Source organism: Pezoporus wallicus, unplaced genomic scaffold (genome assembly GCF_028554395.1).
Source record: "Pezoporus wallicus isolate ANWC-B61680 ecotype Strahan unplaced genomic scaffold, APGP_CSIRO_Pwel_v1 contig_227, whole genome shotgun sequence".
NCBI lineage: Eukaryota > Metazoa > Chordata > Aves > Psittaciformes > Psittacidae > Pezoporus > Pezoporus wallicus.
Genome location: NW_026635704.1, coordinates 4561565 through 4583770, shown reverse-complemented (window position 1 = coordinate 4583770; position 22206 = coordinate 4561565). Strand labels below are relative to the sequence as shown.

The 22206-nt window shown below is 42.9% G+C and overlaps 1 protein-coding gene and 1 pseudogene across 1 annotated transcript; both read left to right on the top strand.

The window, feature by feature from the left end:
• The first annotated feature begins 261 nt into the window (after positions 1-261).
• TWSG1 (twisted gastrulation BMP signaling modulator 1) lies at positions 262-21812 on the top strand. The gene is made up of 5 exons (XM_057397474.1): positions 262-748; positions 1159-1324; positions 8894-8993; positions 13397-13663; positions 21476-21812. Exons 2-5 carry the CDS (start codon positions 1202-1204, stop codon positions 21655-21657), a joined length of 672 nt encoding a protein of 223 aa, XP_057253457.1. The 5' UTR covers positions 262-748; positions 1159-1201; the 3' UTR covers positions 21658-21812.
• On the top strand, positions 2284-2383 carry LOC130593014 (U6 spliceosomal RNA; annotated as a pseudogene).
• Positions 21813-22206: the final 394 nt, after the last annotated feature.

The following is a 22206-nucleotide window of genomic DNA, read 5'->3' as shown; positions in this document are numbered from 1 at the left end:
GTTCTCCAAGCGGGTCTCGTATGGGGGGGTTCCTCGGTCCTGCATGGGTACAGATGGCCGTGCGCCCAGCACGGGGAGGTCGGGAGTGTTTAATAACCATTGTGAGACTAATCTGACACAGGCTTAAATGTCCGGATCGTGCCTTACTTACATGTTGGCTTATTTTCTCCCTTTCATATTTGCCAATTGCTCATTCAGAGTGGTGGCTTTTTTTTCACTTCATAAAGCAGAAGAACATTTCTAGATACCAAAAGAAAGAAATCCAGGGCCCCATTAGCATTTCCCCCCCCCTTAGGAGAACAATACAGGCTCACTGTAAGCTTGCCCAAACATGGGCTGCCTTTTATTATACGTTGGTACAGTGCCTAGTGCAACACGGTCCTCTTCTGCCGGGGGCGCACATGCTGAGCAGGAGTAGAAGCTCGGTGGCACACCACTAATCATCGCCGGGCTCGTAACAAATACCACCTGCCGACAAGCTGGGTTTGCACAAAGGGGGAAAGGTGGAATGCTTTGAACCAGCCCAGCTCCTCTGCCTGTTTGAAGTAGCAGATGCTCGTCTTCAGCTGACTTCAGTCACTTGTTTGGCTCTTGAAAGTCATTCAGAGACCCCGGAACTTTATGGTTTTGAAGTATTGGTGTCTGTACCTAACAAAGAAGGAATCCGACAGCGTTGTGACTGAGCTGAGCAGCAGTGTGACATCTAACTGCTGGTTAAAGATGACACGGCAGCTTAACCTTACACGTGGTAAAAGGTTGCTGTATAGCTTTGGTCCTGCACACCTGTGCCTACCTTTAGCCTGAGGGCATACTACAGGAAACCTACCCTTCTGCTTTATGCATTGACAGGATTAGGTCTTCACTGGTGGCTTGTCTCTTCTGAGGCGTTTTTTTTTGTCGCCACTGCTTATAGGTTGTAATATTTGACACTGCAAAGTTGAGATTGTTCACCTTAAGTTTATTGTAGCATTAATGCATAGGTGCAGTAGCAGAAAGCTTCAAATAAACAAATTAGTTGCAGGAGGAGGGGTTGGGTTTGACATTAAGCACCCCAATTTGACCCAGTATTAATCTTTGTTGAAGGAGTTGCAGGGGAAGGCAATGGCAGGATTTCACTTGTGTCCCAATAGCCTTTTCAGTTGCTGTTTCTTATTTCAGTGCTGGTTGAAGTACTTGTGAAAATCACTCACCTGCAGCAAACATGAGGTTGCAGTACATCACTGTGCCCACCGTCACCATCCTTCTCTTCCTGCTGTGGACCCAGTCCTCAACAGGCTGCAATAAGGCTCTCTGTGCTAGCGATGTCAGTAAATGCCTGATACAGGTATGAGTCCCATTTCCTTTATTTGCTTTTATGTGTTTCAAGACAAGGTTCTGAAGTTGCCTCTTGAAAAGATCCAGTGATACAAATAACTGGTATTCTATGTTAAATAATGTGTTTTAAAGAAGCTAATTTGGTCTCCTGCATGTATAAATGCAGATTACCAGCCATTTTATAGATAATGTTAAGTGCGTGCACCAATGGACATGTTTCTTTTCTTAACGGAAACATTTTCTAGTTGAGGATTATGATTGCTGGGTTATTGTTAGAAGCCACTTCCAGTCACACTCTTAGTTTTCAGTCTCTTCTTTATTAGTGATGTTACGAGCAAGCAGCAATTTGAAACAGACATTCTATTACAAAGGTTTCTGCGGGCAATTGTACTTTTTAAAGTTAACTGCAATATCACAAGTTCATATGTGCTTACAGTGCTCCCATATCTTTCTGAGGTGTTCTTATCTACTCTCTCAACTTGCAATCTGTCTGCTTTCTTTACCCTCCTGGCCCAGGCAAAGGGTCAGTACTTGATGTCTGATGCCTTCCACAACATCAGGTTTGTACAGTCAATTAGAAGATGCCGGGTTAGATGGGGCTTTGAGCTACCTGGTCTAGTGTGAGGTGTCCCTGCCCATGGTAGGGGGGTTGGAACTGGATGATCTATGATTCTAAAAGCTCACATGTGAGAACAAACGCAAGTAGGGGCAAAACTTGTCCTGAGGTGCATTCAGGAAAGCTTTTTGATCAGGAGGGACTGACAGCTACTAATGGCAATGAGTGAGCAAGCTCTGAAAGCATGAGTCCACTAAGAAGCGTAAGAGCCAAACAAACCAAAAACCCCAAACCACACAGATGTTTAACTCAAATCCAGATGCTGTTTTTGACTTGCTGTGTGTCTGTCTTCAGTGAAAGAAACAGACTGAGACCAGGTTGCTCTTACAGCAGGAGTTAAGCAGGAGTTGTTCTTGCTGTGGCAGCGCATATACTGAAATTGGAATGATTCAGAGATCAGCATGGTCCCTGCACAAGGATGACATACAAGTTCATGAAACGTTCCTTTTTTTTTTTTTTTTTTTTTTGACTTGATGATCTTAAAGGTCTTTTCCACCCTAGCTGATTCTGAGATTTTGTGTTTCTAAGGTATGGTGGGCAGCAGGACGAAAGTGTCTTTTCTAGCAAAATTGCAAGCGGGTCTGGTAACTACCAAGTGTTTATTTATCAGTGGTGTATTGAGCATGCTTCTTGACTCTGTATTGGAAAAAGGAACCTCGATAGTGTCAGTTGCAGCTTCTTTTAAATGAAACTGCTTCTTTGTAAGTTGGAAAGGCAGTAGCAGAGAGCACAAGCGTCATGGGGTGGTAACGTGCTAGTACACTTACTTACTGTAAATGTATGGTCGCGGTCTGAAAAGTGGTGCTGAAGTGGCATGAAGCATTTCCATGCTTGCTTCATTTCATTGGCTTCTGTATAAAATTTGTCTGGTTTACAAATAAAAATACTCGTCGGATTCACAAATCCATCCTGTGAGATGAAGACTGACTGCAGGCTGAACTGTCTTCTGTCTGGCGCCTGCACTGCTATAGCTTAGAAAGAAAACCCCCAGAAATGGGAATTGCTGCTTCTCCTTAGCCCCACCATTGCCTGTGGAGTTGTTAAATAAGGGAGCAAGAAAGAGGCTTTTACTTTTCCAGAGACAATGCCAGTATTGTTGTTGGTGCGGTTGGCATTGTGCGCTGCCACAAATTGATGCTCTCAGAAGTTCCTTCTGTTGCATTTTTTCATATCACCTTTTAGGTCTGAAACCTTTAAAAAGTATGGTGCCAGTTGTGCACTGGATGTATGAGCTGTTTGAATAGCAAGCACAGTGGTACAGATCTGTTGATTCGGGGGAAAGCTGTTGGTCCAGATGAAGGGGAAAACAGGAGAGACCTATTGCCTCCTTTTTCTGTGATGCTGATGGAGCCCACAGATGTCTCCTTCCCAAGTAATCACTTAGCTTTTATCAAGCCAAGCTTGAGACAGTCAGCATTTAAACTTCATTTTTATGAGCTAGTCTGAAGAGAGTACTTGGTGGAGAAGTGGAGCTAATGCTGCTGGAGTCCCTGCTGCTGGGATCAGCTGAGGTTTAGCACTGCCTGGAGGTGGCTCACATAACTCTGCTTTGCTTGGATAATGTTGGCATCTCTGTGGCTACACAGCCCTGTGCATGCAGACACCCCTTTACTGCTTTACGTGTTGTAGTAGACATGCTCTCTCTTTGCATAGGTGATGTTGAATCCCTTTCTAAAGCATTTCCTTAAAATCAAAACTGTATGCAATTCTCTGAGACCCTAAAGTAACCCGCACCATGTGAATTGTGTATGATTATGATTACAGAAGGCCACTGTTCAGTTTCCCTGTCTGGCTGCTTTCTTCCTGCAAATAGGAGTGACATACCTGTCAGCATTCATTCCTTACAGAAGAACAGGCAGACTGATTGTCACTATGAAGGCTTCTAAAGCTTTGACTTAGAGCAGATGAGTATATCCATGTTTGTTTTTTTTCCCCTTTAAACTCTTCTGGAGAAATCTGAACTTACAATAGCATTGAGTGAGTTTTCTTGACTATTGCATGACATTTTTCCCTCACCTGTTTTTATTAGTGTTCTAGTTTGGCAATGAGACCAAGATAATGTCACTCAGAGGCAACTGGGGAACAAACAGAGCATGGATGTTTGTCATCTGTATCTGCATGCAGAAAGCAAGGCTGCCTGTCTCAGAGACATAATGAGACAGAGGACCTGCTCTCTGAAGAAGCATACGGTTAACATAAATATTTTTGCCGGCATGGCTAGAAGTCAGTGCAGTCATTGCTGCCACTCCTTGGAGCTGCTCTGCTGAAGGGTGGTCCCTACATAAATATTTATTTCGTTAGATCCAAAACAGAGCATGAGATCAACAACTTGCATGCGTTCAGCTTTCCATCTACATCTTGAGGCTTTAGTTTCCTTGGTGCACTCATAGCCTAATTCTTGGTTTTCTGTAAGCAAAGTCCTATAAGAAAATAGCTTGAGGCATCTCTCTGTGTAAGCTCAGCTTTCTCAAAAAAACCTTTGTGGCTTCCTGTAGTTGTTGAAGGAGTTGTAGATTAAGACTTGGGAGTGTAGAGAGTGGGACCTCAGTATTAGTTCCCTTGAAGGCTTTGAACATAGTTCCTTCCTATGTCGTTGGGATTGGAGCATTGAAGTCAATACCTGACTGTTACCTTGCTCTTCAGGTAGGCCACCAAGGCTGGGTTGCACATGATGTGTGTATTGCAGTATTTATTCCAGCACATCTGTTGCTGACTCGAACGCCTGGGTGGTTGTGATGTTCCCATGTGTGGAGGAGATGAGAAGACCAGCTACGCTCGCTGGGTGGAGTGTGTCTATGCGACATGGAGGAAATCCTTGAGGACAGAAATCTCTAGGATGGGACATTCCCACAATTGTTCATAGCAGATGGGTTTGAGGCGAGCCCCAGGCTAGCTCTTGCAGTGCAGAGTTACCTGCGGTTGTCAGGCTGGAGTAGTATGTCCATGTTGTGCTGGAAGCCGAGCTTTGCTGTCTCATGTGCGACAGCTCTTTAAACTACTGCTGTCTGCAGGAAACTAACAGTGCTGCAGTTCAGACATGGATGTCAGATCCTTCTGAAGAGGGGTTGTTTTGTGGAGAACAGAGTTTTCTCTCCCAAACACTACCTGCCCGCAAGTCACCTCAGCTGGTGTGGTATCGCTCTGATTAAAACCTCTCTTCATCTTTTTCTTCACCTCCTGTTAAACTTGTGTACAAACTTGTCAGCTTGAAAGGGTTTCCCAGACTTTTAAACCCTGTGGTATGAGATGAACACCACTCCTTAACTTCAGGGCTCAGGCATCCAAAGGCTACTTTTTGTGTGTATGTTGTCGCTGTAGTAGGTAACACAGCTGGGTTAACAAAACAGTTCTGGCTGGTTTGCTTCCAGGAAACTTTCTGTTATTAAACTGTTGTAGGAAAAAAAACATTAGCTCTTTTTCTTTCACTCCCCCTTCCAGTTTGCAGAGATGTTGCCAATGCCTCCAGGTCCTGTTTCTCACTGCACTGAGAAAGCAGTCTCTGTCATTTAGAGAAAGCTTTGAAAAACAGGCAGATGTTAAATACCTTGTAAGAATCTTGATTTGCTCTCTGGAGCAGAAGTGTCTTCATTGTACAAACATGCCCGCTTCCTATTCAATGCAGTATTTTTAGACTGGGAAGCTTATTTCTTGCCTAGCAAAATACATTCTCCGATGCACCTTCAATAGTTCAGCTTGGGAAGTTGCCAAGCTGACTTATGAGTAATATTTTCTTCCACTGACGCCTTGCCACCCCCAAGCCATCAACAAGGAACGTTTCTCATTCTGCCTCGCTTCACCCACGTCTCATGTTAGCGTTCTTTTAAAAAGATGTATCTGTACAAGTATCCAGTGGAGATGAGTCAGGCAGAAGGACTCAAAAGTGGTTAAGGAAACCATGTACATGCAAGCAAACATATGGAAGAACAGACAGTTATTGCCCTGAAGAGCCTGTCAGACTCTGAGAAGGGGGGAGCTGAAGAAATGCATTGAAGACAAATGAATTACATTGCTCTTTCCTCCCTCCTCACCCTCCAAATTACTACTACTAATAATAATAATAAAAGAAAGGCTTAAAAAATTGCACTGCTCATAAGCCCTACCTATGAAATGAATTTGTTAAAATAACTGGTAGCTGTAATGCTGCCATCCCAAGATAATGCTTACACACAGAGATGCTAAGCAGACATTTTTTCACTATGTTGCAAACACGGAACTCAAGGTTGCGTTTAATTCTGTGAGAATACTCATAGAAAACTGAAACAACTTAAATTTAGTGAATTTTCTGGCTTTGATCCGCACATTACATTTAATAGGGTATGGAGAATCACCTCCTCCCACGAGCTGGTTTGTTGGTGTTGCAATGTCTTTAATAAGTGTAAAGTTGTTTGCTCGGTTTTCCTGTTGATGAACAAATATGTAGGATATTTTTAATGCTAATATGTGTTAACGGTATTCTCTGGCCAAGGTAACAGTATTTTACTCATGGTTGGTTTTAAAGCTATTTTATTGAGGCTCTTTGTTCTCAAGGCTGACACAATCTATCTGTTTATCAAACAGTAAGATAAATATTTAGCAAGTGCATCATTCATTCACATAAGTCATCTTTCTAAGTTTGTGGTGTTTCCTCTTGTGGAAAAATTTGTATCTCTTACTAACAAGCCTGCTTTTCATCTTTCACTTGGAAGTAGCGCAGTAATAGATGGCATTAATAAATTCTGAGGATGCAGAAGTAAAAAAATCTTGGAAGCTTTCCCCTCTGTAAATAAAAATCCAAGACTCACGAAGGCTGCATGTTGCAGAAATGCATGTGGAGCAGCAGTTCATGCTCGGTCAGTCAGTGGGGCAAACAGCTCACATTAAAGTGTGCAGGCACGTTACGTAGCGCATAGAATAGTCTGTGAATTTTGTTTCTTTGTGGGCTTCAAGAAGATTTATGATCTGGTATGAAGTGAGTGGAAGGCAAATAAGAAGTCGATGCATTTATACTACATTAAGACATTGTAGCATGCCTGCAGCACGTTTTAGGGTTTGTTCAGTTTTATTTCAGAACGGGCAGTGTTGCAGCTTCATATGCTGTATTCTTAAACCCCATCCCCTAGCCAGACCTTGGTCTGGCCTCTCCCTCCGAAATGCACTCATTGGTCTCCTGTTGGTTCATGTGAGCTGGTGTGAGTGAGAGGCAGTCCCTGTGCACCTACAGCCAGTGGACATCTGCATTTGCTGGTGTTGCCAAATAGAGAACAGGGGTTGTACACGATCAGGTGCATCTCTGTGCCTTGCCTAGCAAATGCGCTCCTAATGTTTGGTATCAAAATGTCTCTTTCTCCCCTTCCTGATGCTTCTTAACAAATTTCCACTTAAAAAGTGGAATTTTGCCCCCTTGGCTTCTTCCCAACGTGCTACAGCGAGACTTTGTGGATGATGTTTGTGTCTGCCTGCAAAGAGTGTTGTCCCTGACCCAGCTGTGGTTACCTGAGGTGGAGCCTCTGGTGGTGACTCCAGGTTGGGAGAATTTCACACCAAACCCTCTTCCTGCCCTTCCCTCCTGTCCATGTGGGTCTCTGGACCACACCACAGCATGTCACTGCCCTGCCTCTGGAGAACGAGATCAAAGAGCAAGGATGGGAGTCACCTTCTCCCTGGCCCAGTGCACAGCAGAGATTTGCCGATGACTCTTCCAGTACAGCCAAGGGTGGGAAGGATCCCGTGGTCAGTGTTTCCAGTAATGGGATGTTCTTTTCTCACCAGTTGTGCGTAATGTGATAGTAAGGCAGACGTCATCACAACCAAATTCCTAGGACAACCAAATGTGACTTCTTGGCTGTCCACTTTTTGCACGGTGGTGTAATTCAAGCCTGTGTTATTGCCACGTAGCCACAGTCTTTTGGCCAGAGTGGAATTACGAGTATGGATTTGAGATAGAGGGAAGGAGACTGCCTGGTTTTTGAATTTTCTTCATCCATGTAGGCTGTTTCCAGGCTTTGAGGTCCACAAGTCTCCAGCAGATTTGCTAAACCAGTGCCTTCAGGTTTAGGTGATACGAAGAGAAAGGTTTGTCTTCTTGCTTGTTCTATCTTTTTGGCTTAATAATGGTTAAAGAAAAATAAGTGTGTATGCCATTGCACTTTCTGGAGACTGCAGAAGTCTTTGGTAACAGCAAAAAGGAATCAGCTGGACATGGTTGGGGAAAATAATCTGGTCACTAGTACTGGACAAAATCCTGCAGTCAGGTGACTTAACTGAGTAAGTTCCTTTGAGAACCCATGAATAGATGTGATGGTGGACATCATGTATCTTCTGGAGCATGTGCATGTGGCTTACAGTAACTTTTTTAGCTAAATTATAATATACACACACTATTTATATATGAAGAAACATCTTTCTTTGAACTGCCTGTTGTGAAAACGTTCAAAGAACTTGCAGATTCAGGCATACATAGAAGTGCACACACCTTTCCCATGAATAAACTTAAATGGGAGATTTAGGTTAGATATCACGAAGAAGTTCTTTGCCGTGAGAGTGGTGAGGCACTGGCACAGGTTGCTCAGAGAAGTTGTGGCTGCCCCATCCCTGGCAGTGTTTAAGGACAGGCTGGTTGGGACTTTGAGCCTGGTCTAGTGGAAGGTGTCCCTGCCTGTGGTAGGGCGTTTGGAACTAGGTGATATTTAAGGTCCCTTCCAACCCAAACCGTTCTCTGCTTCTAATAGGGTTTTTTTCCTCTTCTAAATGCTGACTTCAGATTTGTCTTCAGAATGTCACCTTTAAAAAATGTAACAAACCCAGAGTTGCAAAAGTTCTTTTTTGTAAACTGAAGTAAGTTCTTTGGCTGGAGCTATTGTACCGTATTAGAGCACTAAGCTTTTTTAATGCTGTAATTTGAGTTGTGGCTTGAGAAAGAATTGCTCTGCTGTGTTCACATTTTACATCTGGGATTGCTGCTCTGTAATGAGTTTCTGTTTTCAGGAGCTATGTCAGTGTCGCCCTGGGGAAGGGAATTGTTCCTGCTGCAAGGAGTGCATGCTCTGCCTGGGCACCCTGTGGGATGAGTGCTGTGACTGCGTTGGTAAGTTTGTGTTTCTTTGGGATTTTCTTCTATTTTAAATTGCTTTCTCCTGCTACGTGCTGAGCTCACAGTCTTATAATAGAAGTAAAACACTGGGACAGGATCTGTGCTTTAAACATCTTGCAGCTCATTCTGTGGGCACTGAATAAGTTACTGTGGGGAGCCAAACACTGGAAGGCTGTATCTGCCTTGTGGAGTGGCCATAGGCCAGGTTTTTCTTGGTTAATGTCATCATAACTGACTATTAATTTTGTCTCTAAAACATAAACTCCTTTTTGAATCGTCATCTTGAGGAAATTACGCAGCACGTGGTTCATGGGGTTGGATGCCATATGGAGGTTTCTAACTGCAAAGTGTACTGACAGATACCACACAGGGACAATTTTAGGTTACAGTTCCCTTGTGGATTCTCGGGACTAATAGGAAATAGCCATGGCCAAAGTTTTCATCTTTCTTGTATTTGCAAAAAAAGCTCTTTGTGGAGGATGAGAAGGAGGCATACAAGTTCCTACTGTGGGATTAGCTGTAGGATAACAAGAACAGTGTTATTACTAACAGGTAGTGTTTAGAGTGCCCACATCTTTGAAAATGAATGGTGCCCCTGCTTGTGGAGGATGTATTCTAGTTCCATCTCTTGTTTAAATGTATTGGAAGGCTTTGTCCTCCTGTGGTTGCTGGAAATCTCTCTCTGCAGCCATTCAAAATCTTTCTGGCTTCCGTGAAAGGGATGCATCTTGAGTGTTGTACCTGCTCTCAGCTTCTCTGGCTGACTGAGTCTTGTCTGAATTCATGAAGCTGTTTAATGTCAAAATGCTCCTTTTCAGCCCATTGTCTCTCTTGTTCCATCATGATGTGAATATGCTTTCTGACATCCTGCTTTCTCTTTGGCTCTGGCTAGCTTACCTTTGCTTTACTCTTCTTCAGTAAGCAGTGGACTGGCATGGTCCTGCGCATGTGTGATTCTCCCCAAAGGCACAAAGTGTTTTCAGCCCCTGCACCTCTGGAGGATATACATTTAGAAAGAGGCCCTAGAGTTTGTATTTTATATTAGATCTTGGGCTCCCATCCCCTTTGCCCTTCCAGCATCATCTTGTGTTGGCATATTCAGTCATAAGAGTAAGGAATAGGACAGTAGACTATTTTCCCAGTTCAGAACAGTTGTTTGCTGTAGAAATCAAGGCATAGTATGCCAGTATCCTCTAGGGAGAGGAAAGACCTGCCTCTAGGGATTGTAAAGAAAGCAAGCAAACTCCACACACAAGTGGCTGTTTTTTTTTTTCCTAAATCTGCAGATTACTTACTCCTTGTTGTGCTGCTCTTCCCATGGTGTTATCCAGGACAGAAGATGATGAGGCTTCAGGTTCAGTTTCCAGTACCAAGTATACTAAACCATCTCCTGATGGTTTTGCAGGTGCCTCAGACCTTGTTGGTTCTATGGTATAGTCCTGTTCTTCTCTTTAGCATAGGGTCTTCCTTCCTGTACCCTTATTCAAATGAAGAAAGAGGAGTGCATGCCATACCCAGCTCCCTGGAGACTGTTCTTGGATGATACTTGAGCTGATATTTAAGTCTCTTTAAAAGCTGATCATGTCTAATGTAAAAGCAGATGGGTTGTCGTGTCTTTCACGTCATGTCTGCTCTGAAGTCAGGAATTACCTCCTATCATGCAGCACTGACTTTAATGCCCTGTGTTTTGTGTGGATGTTATCTCCCTTATCTGACGGGGAAAATGAGACTGGAGGAGGGAGAACAGCAACAGGTTCCTCTGACCTTTATTTTTCTAAGCTTTGTGAATTAAGCTCTTCTAGTCCCTCCTGTAAAGGCTTGTCTGCTTCCATCATTTCAATAGCCCATTTCTGCATTTTCTCATCCATTTCAAAGAGGTAATGTAGACATGTTTGTTCTTGACCAGTTGCTGCTCATATATGTTTTTTATTTTAATTTTATAATAATTATATATAAATATAATTGTAATTAAAATACTTGTTAAAATAGAGGGAAGGATCTTTGTGGAACGAGCAGTTATCCATTAAACTATGAGCTATGGTTTCTTGTTACCATCTTAAGGTAATGTTTTCATAGTGCATTGGTACACACACAAACTCATACACATTCTGCAATACTCTAATAAACAATCTGGGTGTTATTTTTCATGTATATTCTTCTTACCAGCGAAATCTATTTTCTGAATCCCACCTAACAGAGGGGGCCCCTAGAAAGGCTCATTGGATTCCATTTCACAATGTTCATACAGAGACATCAGCTAAAGTATGTCTCTTGATGTATCTGTACAAAACCCTTACCTGGTTTGATATCTTCCCAGTTCATTTTCAGCTGGGCATGCTTTATTCCAGTTGTATGATGAATATTCCATGTGCTTACTAAGAAGCATTAATGCAGGGATAGAAATCTTTAGTTAAAGCAGTGAGTCCAGGAACGTCTTTGAAGACCTTTTTATAGGAGCAGACTGTCTTGTGGTGTTCTTGTTATTAAACACTGGAAATGCTAACCACTTGCTTAGGATTTGCCAGATTTCATACTCATCATCACGGATGAACTTTCCTCTGCTTTGTTCATTATGGAAATGCACCTCCTTAGATTGAAAAGATTGGGGGTTTGTATAAGGTTCCAGTTAAACATGGTTTCTGAAGCTGGAGTCCTAATGTACCTGCAGGGCAGGAGATGCATGGGTTGTGTGGAACAGGTTGTATGGAACAGGTAGTCTTTGAACGTTTATGTCCTATATTTCTTTGATACTTTAAGGATTGGTGTGCTTTGCAGCTGTAGCCGTCTAAAACTGTGTCTGTGAAACTATCCAAAATGTTATCCAGATGTACATGAGGAAAATGGATTTGTGTGTCTCTTGCCAGGTGACTTCTAATGGTACTTTATGGCTTCTGAGTTTAACTACCTATGCAGATACAACTTTTCTTTCTAACCTTGATTGTTTCAGTGTTAGATTAAATAAAGATACCCTTCAGTTTCATTGCTAGTAACAAATGTTAGTTATGTTAGTGTTTAAATGGTTAATGAAAAACTAGCACCTGCATTGCACATCACAAAAATACTTTGTAGGAAGTGGCAGAGAAAAGATTACAAAGTTTCAAAAAAGATACCACAAAAGATGTTGAAAAGTAATGAAGAGGTAAGCTGGAAACAAGCATTTTGCCTGTGGTGACCCTTCCAACTGAGTAGTAAAACGAGGTTCATCTGGGCTATCTCTAAGCAGGTAAAGTAATGCTCCCTCCTTGCTCAGTCCTTGCAGCCCAGAAAGCCAACCGTATCCTGGGCTGCATCAAAAGGAGCGGGACCAGCAGGTCGAAGGAGGTGATCCTGCCCCTATACTCTGCTCTTGTGAGACCTCACCTGGAGTATTGTGTGCAGTTCTGGTGTCCTCAACATAAAAAGGGCATGGAACTGTTGGAACAAGTCCAGAGAAGGGCCACGAGGATGATCAGGGGACTGGAGCACCTCCTGTATGAAGATAGGCTGAGAAAGTTGGGGCTGTTCAGCCTGGAGAAGAGAAGGCTGCGTGGAGACCTCACAGCAGCCTTCCAGTATCTGAAGGGGGGGCTATAAGGATGATGGGGATGGATTCTTCATTAGAGACTGTAGTGATAGAACAAGGGGTAACGGGTTAAAACTTAAACAGGGGAAGTTTAGATTGGATATAAGGAGGAAATTCTTTCCTGTTAGGGTGGTGAGGCACTGGAATGGGTTGCTCAGGGAGGCTGTGAATGCTCCATCCCTGGCAGTGTTCAAGACCAGGTTGGACGAGGCCTTGAGTGATATGATTTAGTGTAAGGTGTCCCTGCCCATGGGAGGGGGGGTGGAACTAGATGATCTTAAGGTCTTTTCCAACCCTAACTATTCTATGATTCTGTGACAGTGATCTTGGTGTCTCTGGCAGATGACTAAAAAGATCTAGTGCACTGCTGCAGCAGGTGAGATCAAATACTTGAATTGTGATCAAAAGTTTCATGTAGCTCAGGACTTGTCAAGATACTATCTTCATCCAGTCGCAAGCTTTCATTCCAGATTCATGCTAGTATCGATTATACTGTGCTTTGTTTCTTTCCCCAGGGAAAACAAACCTTCCATTGAGATCTTCATATTCTAAACTGTCATTCTAGCATAAAAAGGGAAGTGAAGTGCTGTTTGGATGAGGTTTTTCTTTTCACTTGAATCTCACAAGTTACAGGTGTGTTTTGTGGAAGTCTGCAGAGATGTGAAACCTGCCATTGCAGAAATCTCCTCCTGCTGTATTTGGTGGCAGTTCTGCTATTGAGCTGAGAGTGCAATATGTATGAAAGGGCTCTGTTCTAAATGTTCTAAGTATTCCTGCCTGTTTCAAGGAGGAGTTCAGGGAGTTTCGTGTAACTTATTGTTTCATTCCTCTGCAGGTATGTGCAATCCTCGCAATTACAGTGACACACCTCCAACATCCAAGAGCACTGTTGAGGAGTTGCATGAACCAATTCCTTCCCTTTTCCGAGCCCTGACGGAAGGGGATACTCAGCTGAACTGGAATATTGTTTCCTTCCCCGTGGCAGAAGAACTGTCACACCACGAGAACCTCGTTTCCTTTTTAGAAACAGTGAACCAGCCACAGCATCAGAACGTCTCTGTTCCAAGCAACAATGTCCACGCACCTTACTCTAGTGACAAAGGTATGAGTGTAGTGTCCTTCCTCTCATCTCTTCCAGGAGCCTTCTTGGTGCATACCCTATGCTTGTCTGTGCTTGCTTCTTCTTTTCCCATGAGAAAGTGAAAAGTTCAGTCTAATTTTGAGCATGAAGTAACAAAAGGAGCGAGGCAAAAGTATTGAGGAACATGGAAGATGGTGTTAAAGTGTCTGATGATCTTAGAAGATGCTGAACCACATGAGTTTGTTACATCTACAGTTCGTCCTGTGGCATGAGGCAGATTGTTCATGTTATTTTGCATGCACCAGCACATAAGCAGTTACATGTATCTTAGGAGACAGGACAGACAAAAAACCATGAAACCAAACCATGTATCAGTGCAGAGGCAGGCAACTGAAATGCATGGCTTCAGAGGTTTGAGAAAGCCATGTGCCATAAACCGTTGTATCTGGAGTAGGTGTTTGTTTCTTCCATCTGAGTTGGCATAACTTGAACTCTTTAGGAGGATGGTTTGTAGTAGAGTTGAGTAAGATTAGCAAGATCTCTCTTTAGGCTGAGGAGGGATATGTGACAGACACTCTTAAAAATAAGCAATTTGGGGACTCATTGCTCTTACTTTTATATCAAGGTTTTTGTATTCTTACCTTTACTTTAGAGGACAGACTTCAGACTATTGTTGGGGAGTGAGGGAGAGGATGAGAAATTTGAAGTAGTGACAGCAGTGGCATAAGAAAGAAAAATCCTCTCTGCTTCTTGGTTTCCATACTGAACCTGAAGTACTTTTCCCTGCATATCATTACATCAGACTTAAAAGAATCTCATAAACAGTTCATAGTGAAATTGCTGCTTAACAGGGGAAAAAGAGAATCTGATTTGCTTTATTAGTGTAATTAATGCTTTGCTTCCTTCCCAACACGCACTTTTAAATATTCATTACCTCATATGTTTCTATTGTGATGGCTCTTTTATCTTACCAATGAAAGATGCCCTAATTGATGGACACACTGCTTTGCCATGCCATTGTGAACCTTTGACCTAGTTACGTTTCTGAGTAGGACTGCTGTTGATTAAATGGGACCATAATGCAACATCTCTTATTTCCTTTGGTTAAGACACATTAGAAAAATAAATTAACTCCAGAACTGGGAAACCAGATGGTCAGAAAGCATCTCATTCATATGTTTTTGACGTTATTAAAACCTTTGCTTGCCTTTATGAGAATGATGCAAAAAGCCATGTTAAATGGCAAGCCACAAAAAGCCCTGTGTGCAAACACTACAGTATTTAAAGAGGTAAATTATACTTGGGGGAAAAAAAATTATGCTTAGAACAATCTTCAAAATATTCCACTGTACTTAACTACTGCAGCCCAGATGGCTGTTCTCTGTCAGTCCTTTACTACCATACCAACAGGATGGGCTAATGATAGTTTTGGATTAAACTTGGAATTTGAATTTCATCTCAAGGGTGTGGAGGAGTTTTGAGTTTAACAACAGGCAAATACATAATACTGCAATTTTTTCTTAGTCAAAAGTCTCCTTCATTTCACTTACTAAGACTGTATTAGAGATTAAGTTGAAAAAGGTTTTGCTGGAATGATGACAGTCCAAAAACAGCAGTTATGTTTGGAAATAGTTACCAAATGCCACTGGTTTTCAGGTTTCAGTAGACACTAAGAACAGAAACAAATGTCAGAGCTGTTCTTGTAATCATTGGCTGTGCCTACTCCATTTTAGTGATCAGTGAAGATCTAGAAAAAGTAGAAGATGGCTTTCAACATCGTATACTTTAAGTATCTAAATATGTAAGCCTGTTTGGGAGTCTCTTTTCTTGGTCACAGTGTAGGTAACTTTCTAGTGCTCTGCTTTTTCAGAAGTCATTAAAGTTTGCTTATAAAAATGTGGATGATTCAAGCATTGAGAACAGAGAAGGTGGAAAGAAAATTTGGGTGCCGGCCTTGGTCAGTTGATGCGTAGTATGGTGGAAGCAAGGACATCTGGGGAGTTGTACTGCTTGTGTTGGATGTTGTGTGAACCGTGGGGTGGCATTTTTCTTAACACTTACTTGATGAGATCATTGATGAAGCAGTAACCAAAAGTTGGAGGGGTAGTAGGTCAAGGGCTAAAGAGCCTTGTGAGCATGGGCACAGGGAGGCAGCCCAGGAAGTTGCTGGATTCTGATGGCTTCTGCCTATTGAAAATTCAGTCACGCAATCAAATCAGTGGTTTAACAAGCTAGCATGTGTTGGAAGAATCACTTGAACAGAGGCTGGGTTTGTGCATGTGTATGTGTCAGGCTCAGTTGCAGTACATACAAGCATAGCCTGCAGTGGAAGAAACTGAAGACCATCTCTTTACCCTTTCCTTCTCCCCAGCCGCGCTGCTAGGCTTAAGGGCAGATCTTGCAAATGGAGAAGTCCTTAAGGTGAATTGCTCAGCAGTTGTCTTCAAGGCTGTAATATTCAGGGATTAGAAAGAGTATTCCTGTAAGCAGGGACACAGATGCTCTATGATTTCTTTAGCAGGGCTGTGCCTGCACCATTTTGTGGTTCTTCGTGGCTCCTTGTGTGCTTCACTCCAACATGGTGTGCTGGCAGCAGCCTACTGCATAACCAGTAATGAGGAAGAGGCTAATGAGAGGTAGATTTTGGTAAGGGGACAGTAGTCCCTCTGCTAACTTCTGGAATATATCCCCAGTTTCAGAAAGGCTCTGCCTACAAATACCCCTTGTTACGTTGTGTAACACAGTTCTGGTTTTACTTTTGAGGGGTTGTCATTAAGCTGGTCGAGGATGCGAGGCTCGCTCGATGCAGTTCTGGGTGAGTGCCAGGAAAAGCAGCACCAGCCCCAGGAGCCCACAAGCTCTGTGCCTGAGTGGCATGAAGCCACTGGCCCCGGGAGGGTGGCTGTAGATCCGGGAGGAGGTGGAGTGTGGTGGGATATAAAGCATTCCTTTCTCGCCCCAGCCTGCTGTGAGCCCAGCCGCCAGACCTTGAACTTCCCCATTATTATCTTAATGAGTGTCTTCCCTTTCCTCCTGTGAATTGACTTTTTAACATTTTAGTTGCCAAAGTATGCGTGTGCTGCTGGAGCTGCTGTAGTTCTTTGTATCAGTAGTTTCTGACACTTAAGAGAGGATTGCAATGACTGTTAATCTAGAGCTACAGTCATACTTTACTCTTTTTGCTTTACTTTCAGCTGGTACCCTCAGAGCTCTGAACTGTGAGTTCAGATGTTTAAATAAGCTTAATTGTTTCAGATGATGACAGGATGTTGGCGAGAGAGAAAGGGGAACTAGATAATCTTTTGGCAACTGATGAAACAAAATCTGTGTTGTAGTTAAGGGTTTCTGACTTACACAGCTTGGTGACATAGGGGATGGTGTCTGCTCTGCACTTCTGCTCCCCTCCAGTGCCAGCCAGGTAGAAGAGAGCTAGTAATCCACTAAAGTGGCTTCTGCCTCTGTAGGTACTCTAGGAAGACTTTTATTTAAAACAATTAATTATTTTTATGAGTTCTGGTTGGCATAAAATGGTTTGGCTGCTGGATGGACAGTTGCCTCTTTAAAGTACTCTCAGAGCTATCAATAAATAGACCATCAGACAGCTGAACTCACATAGCACCTTTAGCTTCAAAGATTGCATGCAGGGAACTGCCACTATCTCGGGAAGTTTTCTCATCTTGTAGATAAGCATTTTCCTTAACTTGCAAGAACGGAGTTGTTTTGTCTTCTCTGAGTTGCTAAATTCCTCCATAGTGCACTGATATGGATCTCACTTGCAGCACAGACAGTATCATAGCAAAACCTGGCAGAAATGCAAGTCTATTTCTTCTGGCCATTTTGAAATTAGACTTGATTGATTCTTTTCTCCTATGCAGCCTTTGTTGAGTATGAATTGGGGGGGGATGTGTGTGGAAATAGGTGAGAAGTTCACCTTCTGGAAGAAAAGAGAATGCTGCTTCATCCTTATCCCTCCCCACACCTGTAGTCTGTAGTCCTTACTGCGTGAAAATTGGCAAAACGCAAACGAAAGAGATGTTACTGTACCAAGTAACATCCTTTTTATCTACGCTGAGGGAGCTGAGCGATGACTGTGTAATTAGGTTTGTGAAACAAGTTAAATACTCTCCACAATCCCAGCTGAGCCTGTAGGTATGTATATTTCTCCCCTGTGTAACTGTTTCTGCAGCCTATAAAGAGGGATTTAATGTTTGAGGTGAGGAACTCTCCTGCTTTCAGTAACTCAGCCTCTACACAGGCACTGCTGAGGATGTGACCTGGAGTGTCCTGTGACAAAGAAAGAGCACCCTGGCCAGTCTGACTCAGTCAGACCTGGCAAGTGTCTGAGTGAGTGAGACTTCAGAAAGAGTTTGGTAGCAAAGATGCGGCACATGTCCTTCAGCTGCTTACAAGAGCTGCTGGGAACCGGCCAGATCTGCTGCTGGTTCTTGCTTGCTGTGTACGGTCTGTTCTCTCCCCTTCGCAGCATTTTGGACTGGTCCTTTAGGACCTAACCCTCTTGGCTTGTGTGCAGGTGGAAATAAACTTCCTCCTACAGTTAGGTCAAAATTAATGCTGCTGCCACCTTAATAAGATTAATGTCTGGCTTTGGTTCCATTTTGGTCTTGGGAGAGTGGTCAAGGAGACCAGCCTCACAGGACCTGACTGCTGTCATCTGGTTTTGCCAGGGTTATGGACCTGCTGCTGCTCATCCTCCGGCCTCCTTTCCCCCAAGAGAGGTCTTCAGTCTCTCAGTTCAGTGTCATTGATGTTTACATCCTAGAAATCACAGGCTCTTCTTCCACAAGGTTTATTTCATATTCCAGCAGGCATTAGCTGATGAACTAGGCTTCTCCAGGACTACTGAACTGGTACTAACATGGAAGAGGCTGTCACAGATGAGGTTAACATGAAAGAGAGCACAGATGTCTTCTAACACAGAGGGCACTGGTCATTCTCTGGTGTGAAGACAGCCTGCAAGTGCTGGGAACAGCTAGCCCACCTCAGAGTGTACACAACTTTCCCGACAAGCTTTCCTGACCTAGCCTTTCTTCTTGTGTGTTACAAGTCAGAGTGCAGTGATCAACATGATAGCAGTGAACTCTTCTAACAACCCCCTGGAGAGGGCTCTGGTTTCTTCAAAGAGTTCTACTACTGTCTAGAGTGAGCCAGGAGTCATTTTGCCTTTGCAAGATGGTCCAGAGACTAGGTCAGTCACGTGGAGATGGCATCTCAAAAGCTGATTTTGCAGAAAGAAATCTAATCTTTCTGGATTATCCTGGATTGCTTGTTTGGAGATAGAAGCTCTGTGCCTCCAGCTGTCACCTTCTAAGACTGACCCTACCTATGGCTTTTAAGGTCAAACTTGAGAAGAAAACTAGTAAAAAAACTATCAAAGAAGTGCAGTGGTATCAAGCAGGAGGGTACAAAGAGTATGAATGTGTCTTAGAGGCTTCTGTAACATCCTGTACTTGCACACTAGCACTGAACTGTATGACCGACAGGACACTTGCTGGTGCTTATTTCATGAGGAATGCTGCCAGGAGACTCACCTCTACTTTCTCTGACCCTACCCTTCCACTGAAAACCTCCTGTGAGGAATGAGCAGAACATACCTGGGAATGTCTGGGACTCCTGAGAACAGGTGGTGTCTGCTCCTCTTGGGACGCTGGCAATCTGAGCTGTTTGTTGCTGGTGACTGAATGTTGCCAAGTGTGTCCTCCATAAGAAGATAGAGCTTCTGTATGGTCTCTATGTGGATTCTTGCCTTCAAGGCTGTCATGGCTGTATCTCCCTACTACTTTTCAGCTTTGGCCAAGCACTTTAGGTATATACATGGCTGGTATGTAAGCATACACATCCATTTTGCTCTTTCCTTCTCCCCTCTGTGAACAAAATACTGCTGTAGATATACTGGTTGTTTTTAGGCAGAGGTTTGTTTTTTGAGAACTCTCTTCCTCTGGTTGTTGTGCCACAGGCTCTATTATAAAGAATCATAGAAACAAAGTGCGAAGAATGGGACAGGACTCACACAGCCACAACGTACTTTGTTATTCTCAGCAATGCTTCAGGTACTCCAAAATTTCTTGGACAACTGCAGCGTTACCTGCAGTACAGCTTTTCTGCTTCAGCTGTGGGTCTGCACTTCCTCCCCAAAATCTTTACTGCCTGTTGCACTGTCCATCTGCAAGATGTGTCCATCAGTTCAGACCTAAACAAGGTAGTGAATACTGTCTTGCTTTCAGCAGGCTGGTAGCATGTCCTGTGACCCTCTTGCAGCTGTTGAGGTAGTGGCAAAACAGTTTGACAGTAGTCAGGGTCCCTCAAAAACGTTTTAACAAACGATTGGTCTTAAAAGGGTTTTCAGATGTCAAAGAGGAAAAAGAAAAGCTGTTGGATGTATCATGCTTTCCTGCATGTTGTGTTGTCTCTTGCCACATGCTTGAAAGCATGGGCACCACACAGATCATCTGTTGGTACTGAGGAAGCTGACTGCATAGATCTGATGACTTGTAAAGTGATGGAGACCCTTGCTATCCTCGACTCACCTTTGGACCTCACCAAGCACCTTAAGAGCTTGCCATGAGATGCGCATACTACTACTGAGGCTGTTAATGTATGGAGCACCCAAATTTTAAAGGGGAGGTTCTGGTGCACATCAGCGTCCCAAGACTTGCTTACAGATAAGAGACTGAATAAACAGTATGCTTAACAGCTGCACTGCTCTGAGAGTCCTTTGGTTACTCACCATTCTCTGTATCTCTGTAATCATTAAAAAAAAACAACCCACCCTGTCTTGGTTTACCATTTATGATTGGATTACATTTTTCTAATCCACGTTGGAATGTAGGTCAGGATGTTTCTCCTGGATCCATACTTCAGAAGCAGTAATAGGTTAGAAAGCCCTTTGACATCTCCCACTCACAACTCTGATGTGTGCAAGTGAGATATTCATATGTGCAGACAGCTCACAGTTGTGCTTTTCCCCAAAGTGTGCCAAGTTAATACTGTAAGTAAATACAATATAATTCAAGTCCTTTGGAGGATGAACAAAGGTACGGTGTAATCACCTGGTCAGCACAAAAGAAAGTTGGTACAATCTGTACGTAGACTTGGGAAGGATGTTTTTGTTCTATAGCTGTGAATGCCTCAGCTCCAGTTTGAAGCTGCAACACCAAACTTCATGGCATTTCAAGTTTGTTAGAAGAATAAAGTCAGCATTTAGGCAGAAGGGGGTTCTTAATGTTAGTACTAAAACTAGTGGTTTCGCTTAAAAACGAAGGAAAAAGTGTGCAGTTTCAAGTTGAGGAAAACTGGATTCTCTAGCTCTGTGATTTAATGTGGCTGAAGAATATTGTGGAGTTGGGGGGTGGGAAGGAGGAAACATTTACACTAAAATAAGTGGGTTTTAAGTTTTTCATGATGGTATATAGCAACTGCTGGTAACTGTGAAAGTGATACCTTGGTATTACCTTCAGAGGACACATGCCTTCCTGTTGTTTTGACACAGACCATCCTTCTGCTTGAGAAGGTATATCTTATAACTGAGGGCCAAACCCCCAAATATTCATGCCTCTGACTGTAGAAATGAATGAGTCCAGCAGGAGAGCAGACAACAGGTTGAGTTGTAGACACTGAAAACTTGAAGTTGATAGATTTCACCTTGGCTCTCTGCCTCTTCTCTCTGCTTTCACTATCGCCTTTTTTTCTGTATGCCTTACAGTCATGATGATTTCCAATCCTCCTTCAAAAGCTGCACATTTTATTAATTTTTAACTAACCTTTAAAAATATTTCAAGACCCTTTAAACCAAATTTTTCCCCCCTCTTGGTTTAGAACACATGTGTACTGTGGTGTATTTTGATGACTGCATGTCAATACATCAGTGCAAGATCTCTTGCGAGTCCATGGGAGCTTCCAAATACCGATGGTTTCACAACGCCTGCTGTGAGTGTATTGGGCCAGAATGCATCGACTATGGCAGTAAAACTGTAAAATGTATGAACTGCATGTTTTGAAGCAGGAAAATTGTAATATAGAAATATTGAGGCCAAAGTAATCTCTCTCGGTTAAAGAGATGGGGATTGCAAATACTGTGTTTTGGTGGAGTGCCTACTGGTTGCAATTAAATGCACCTGGTTGAAAAAAGATGTATAAAATCTGAAAACTTTTTTTTCCCTTGTCTTTTAATTTTAATTCATGTAAGCAAGGCTAACTAGTAGAAGTTTCAACACTACGTTTTAAGTTTATTTCTGCTCAAATGGTACAGCCATGCTCATCCTTGCTGTTCTGATTGTTTTCCTTTAATTTGAAAGTATCGACTATACTGGTTTTCAGAATGTAGTACTATATCTTGTAGTTTAGAGTAGGGAAACGTTACGAGTATGGTAGTGAGATTTCTATCACCTAAGCTCAACAGATAATGAAATGGCTGCTAGTTGGAGGGGGTTGGTTGTTCTTTAGGGGCTGGTGGGTTTTTTAGTTTCTGGGCTTGTTTTTTAATCTTATTACATTCCAGGTTTTCAGCTTAGCCTTTCATTGTGAAAATGGTATTTGGGCAAAAAGAA

Bases quoted from the DNA above. Each gene is read 5' to 3' on its own strand.
- TWSG1 (XM_057397474.1), top strand. From the start codon at position 1,202: ATGAGGTTGCAGTACATCACTGTGCCCACCGTCACCATCCTTCTCTTC. The intron at 1,325-8,893 runs GTATGAGTCCCA...TTCTGTTTTCAG, and splicing joins TCAGTAAATGCCTGATACAG to GAGCTATGTCAGTGTCGCCC. The intron at 8,994-13,396 runs GTAAGTTTGTGT...ATTCCTCTGCAG, and splicing joins TGAGTGCTGTGACTGCGTTG to GTATGTGCAATCCTCGCAAT.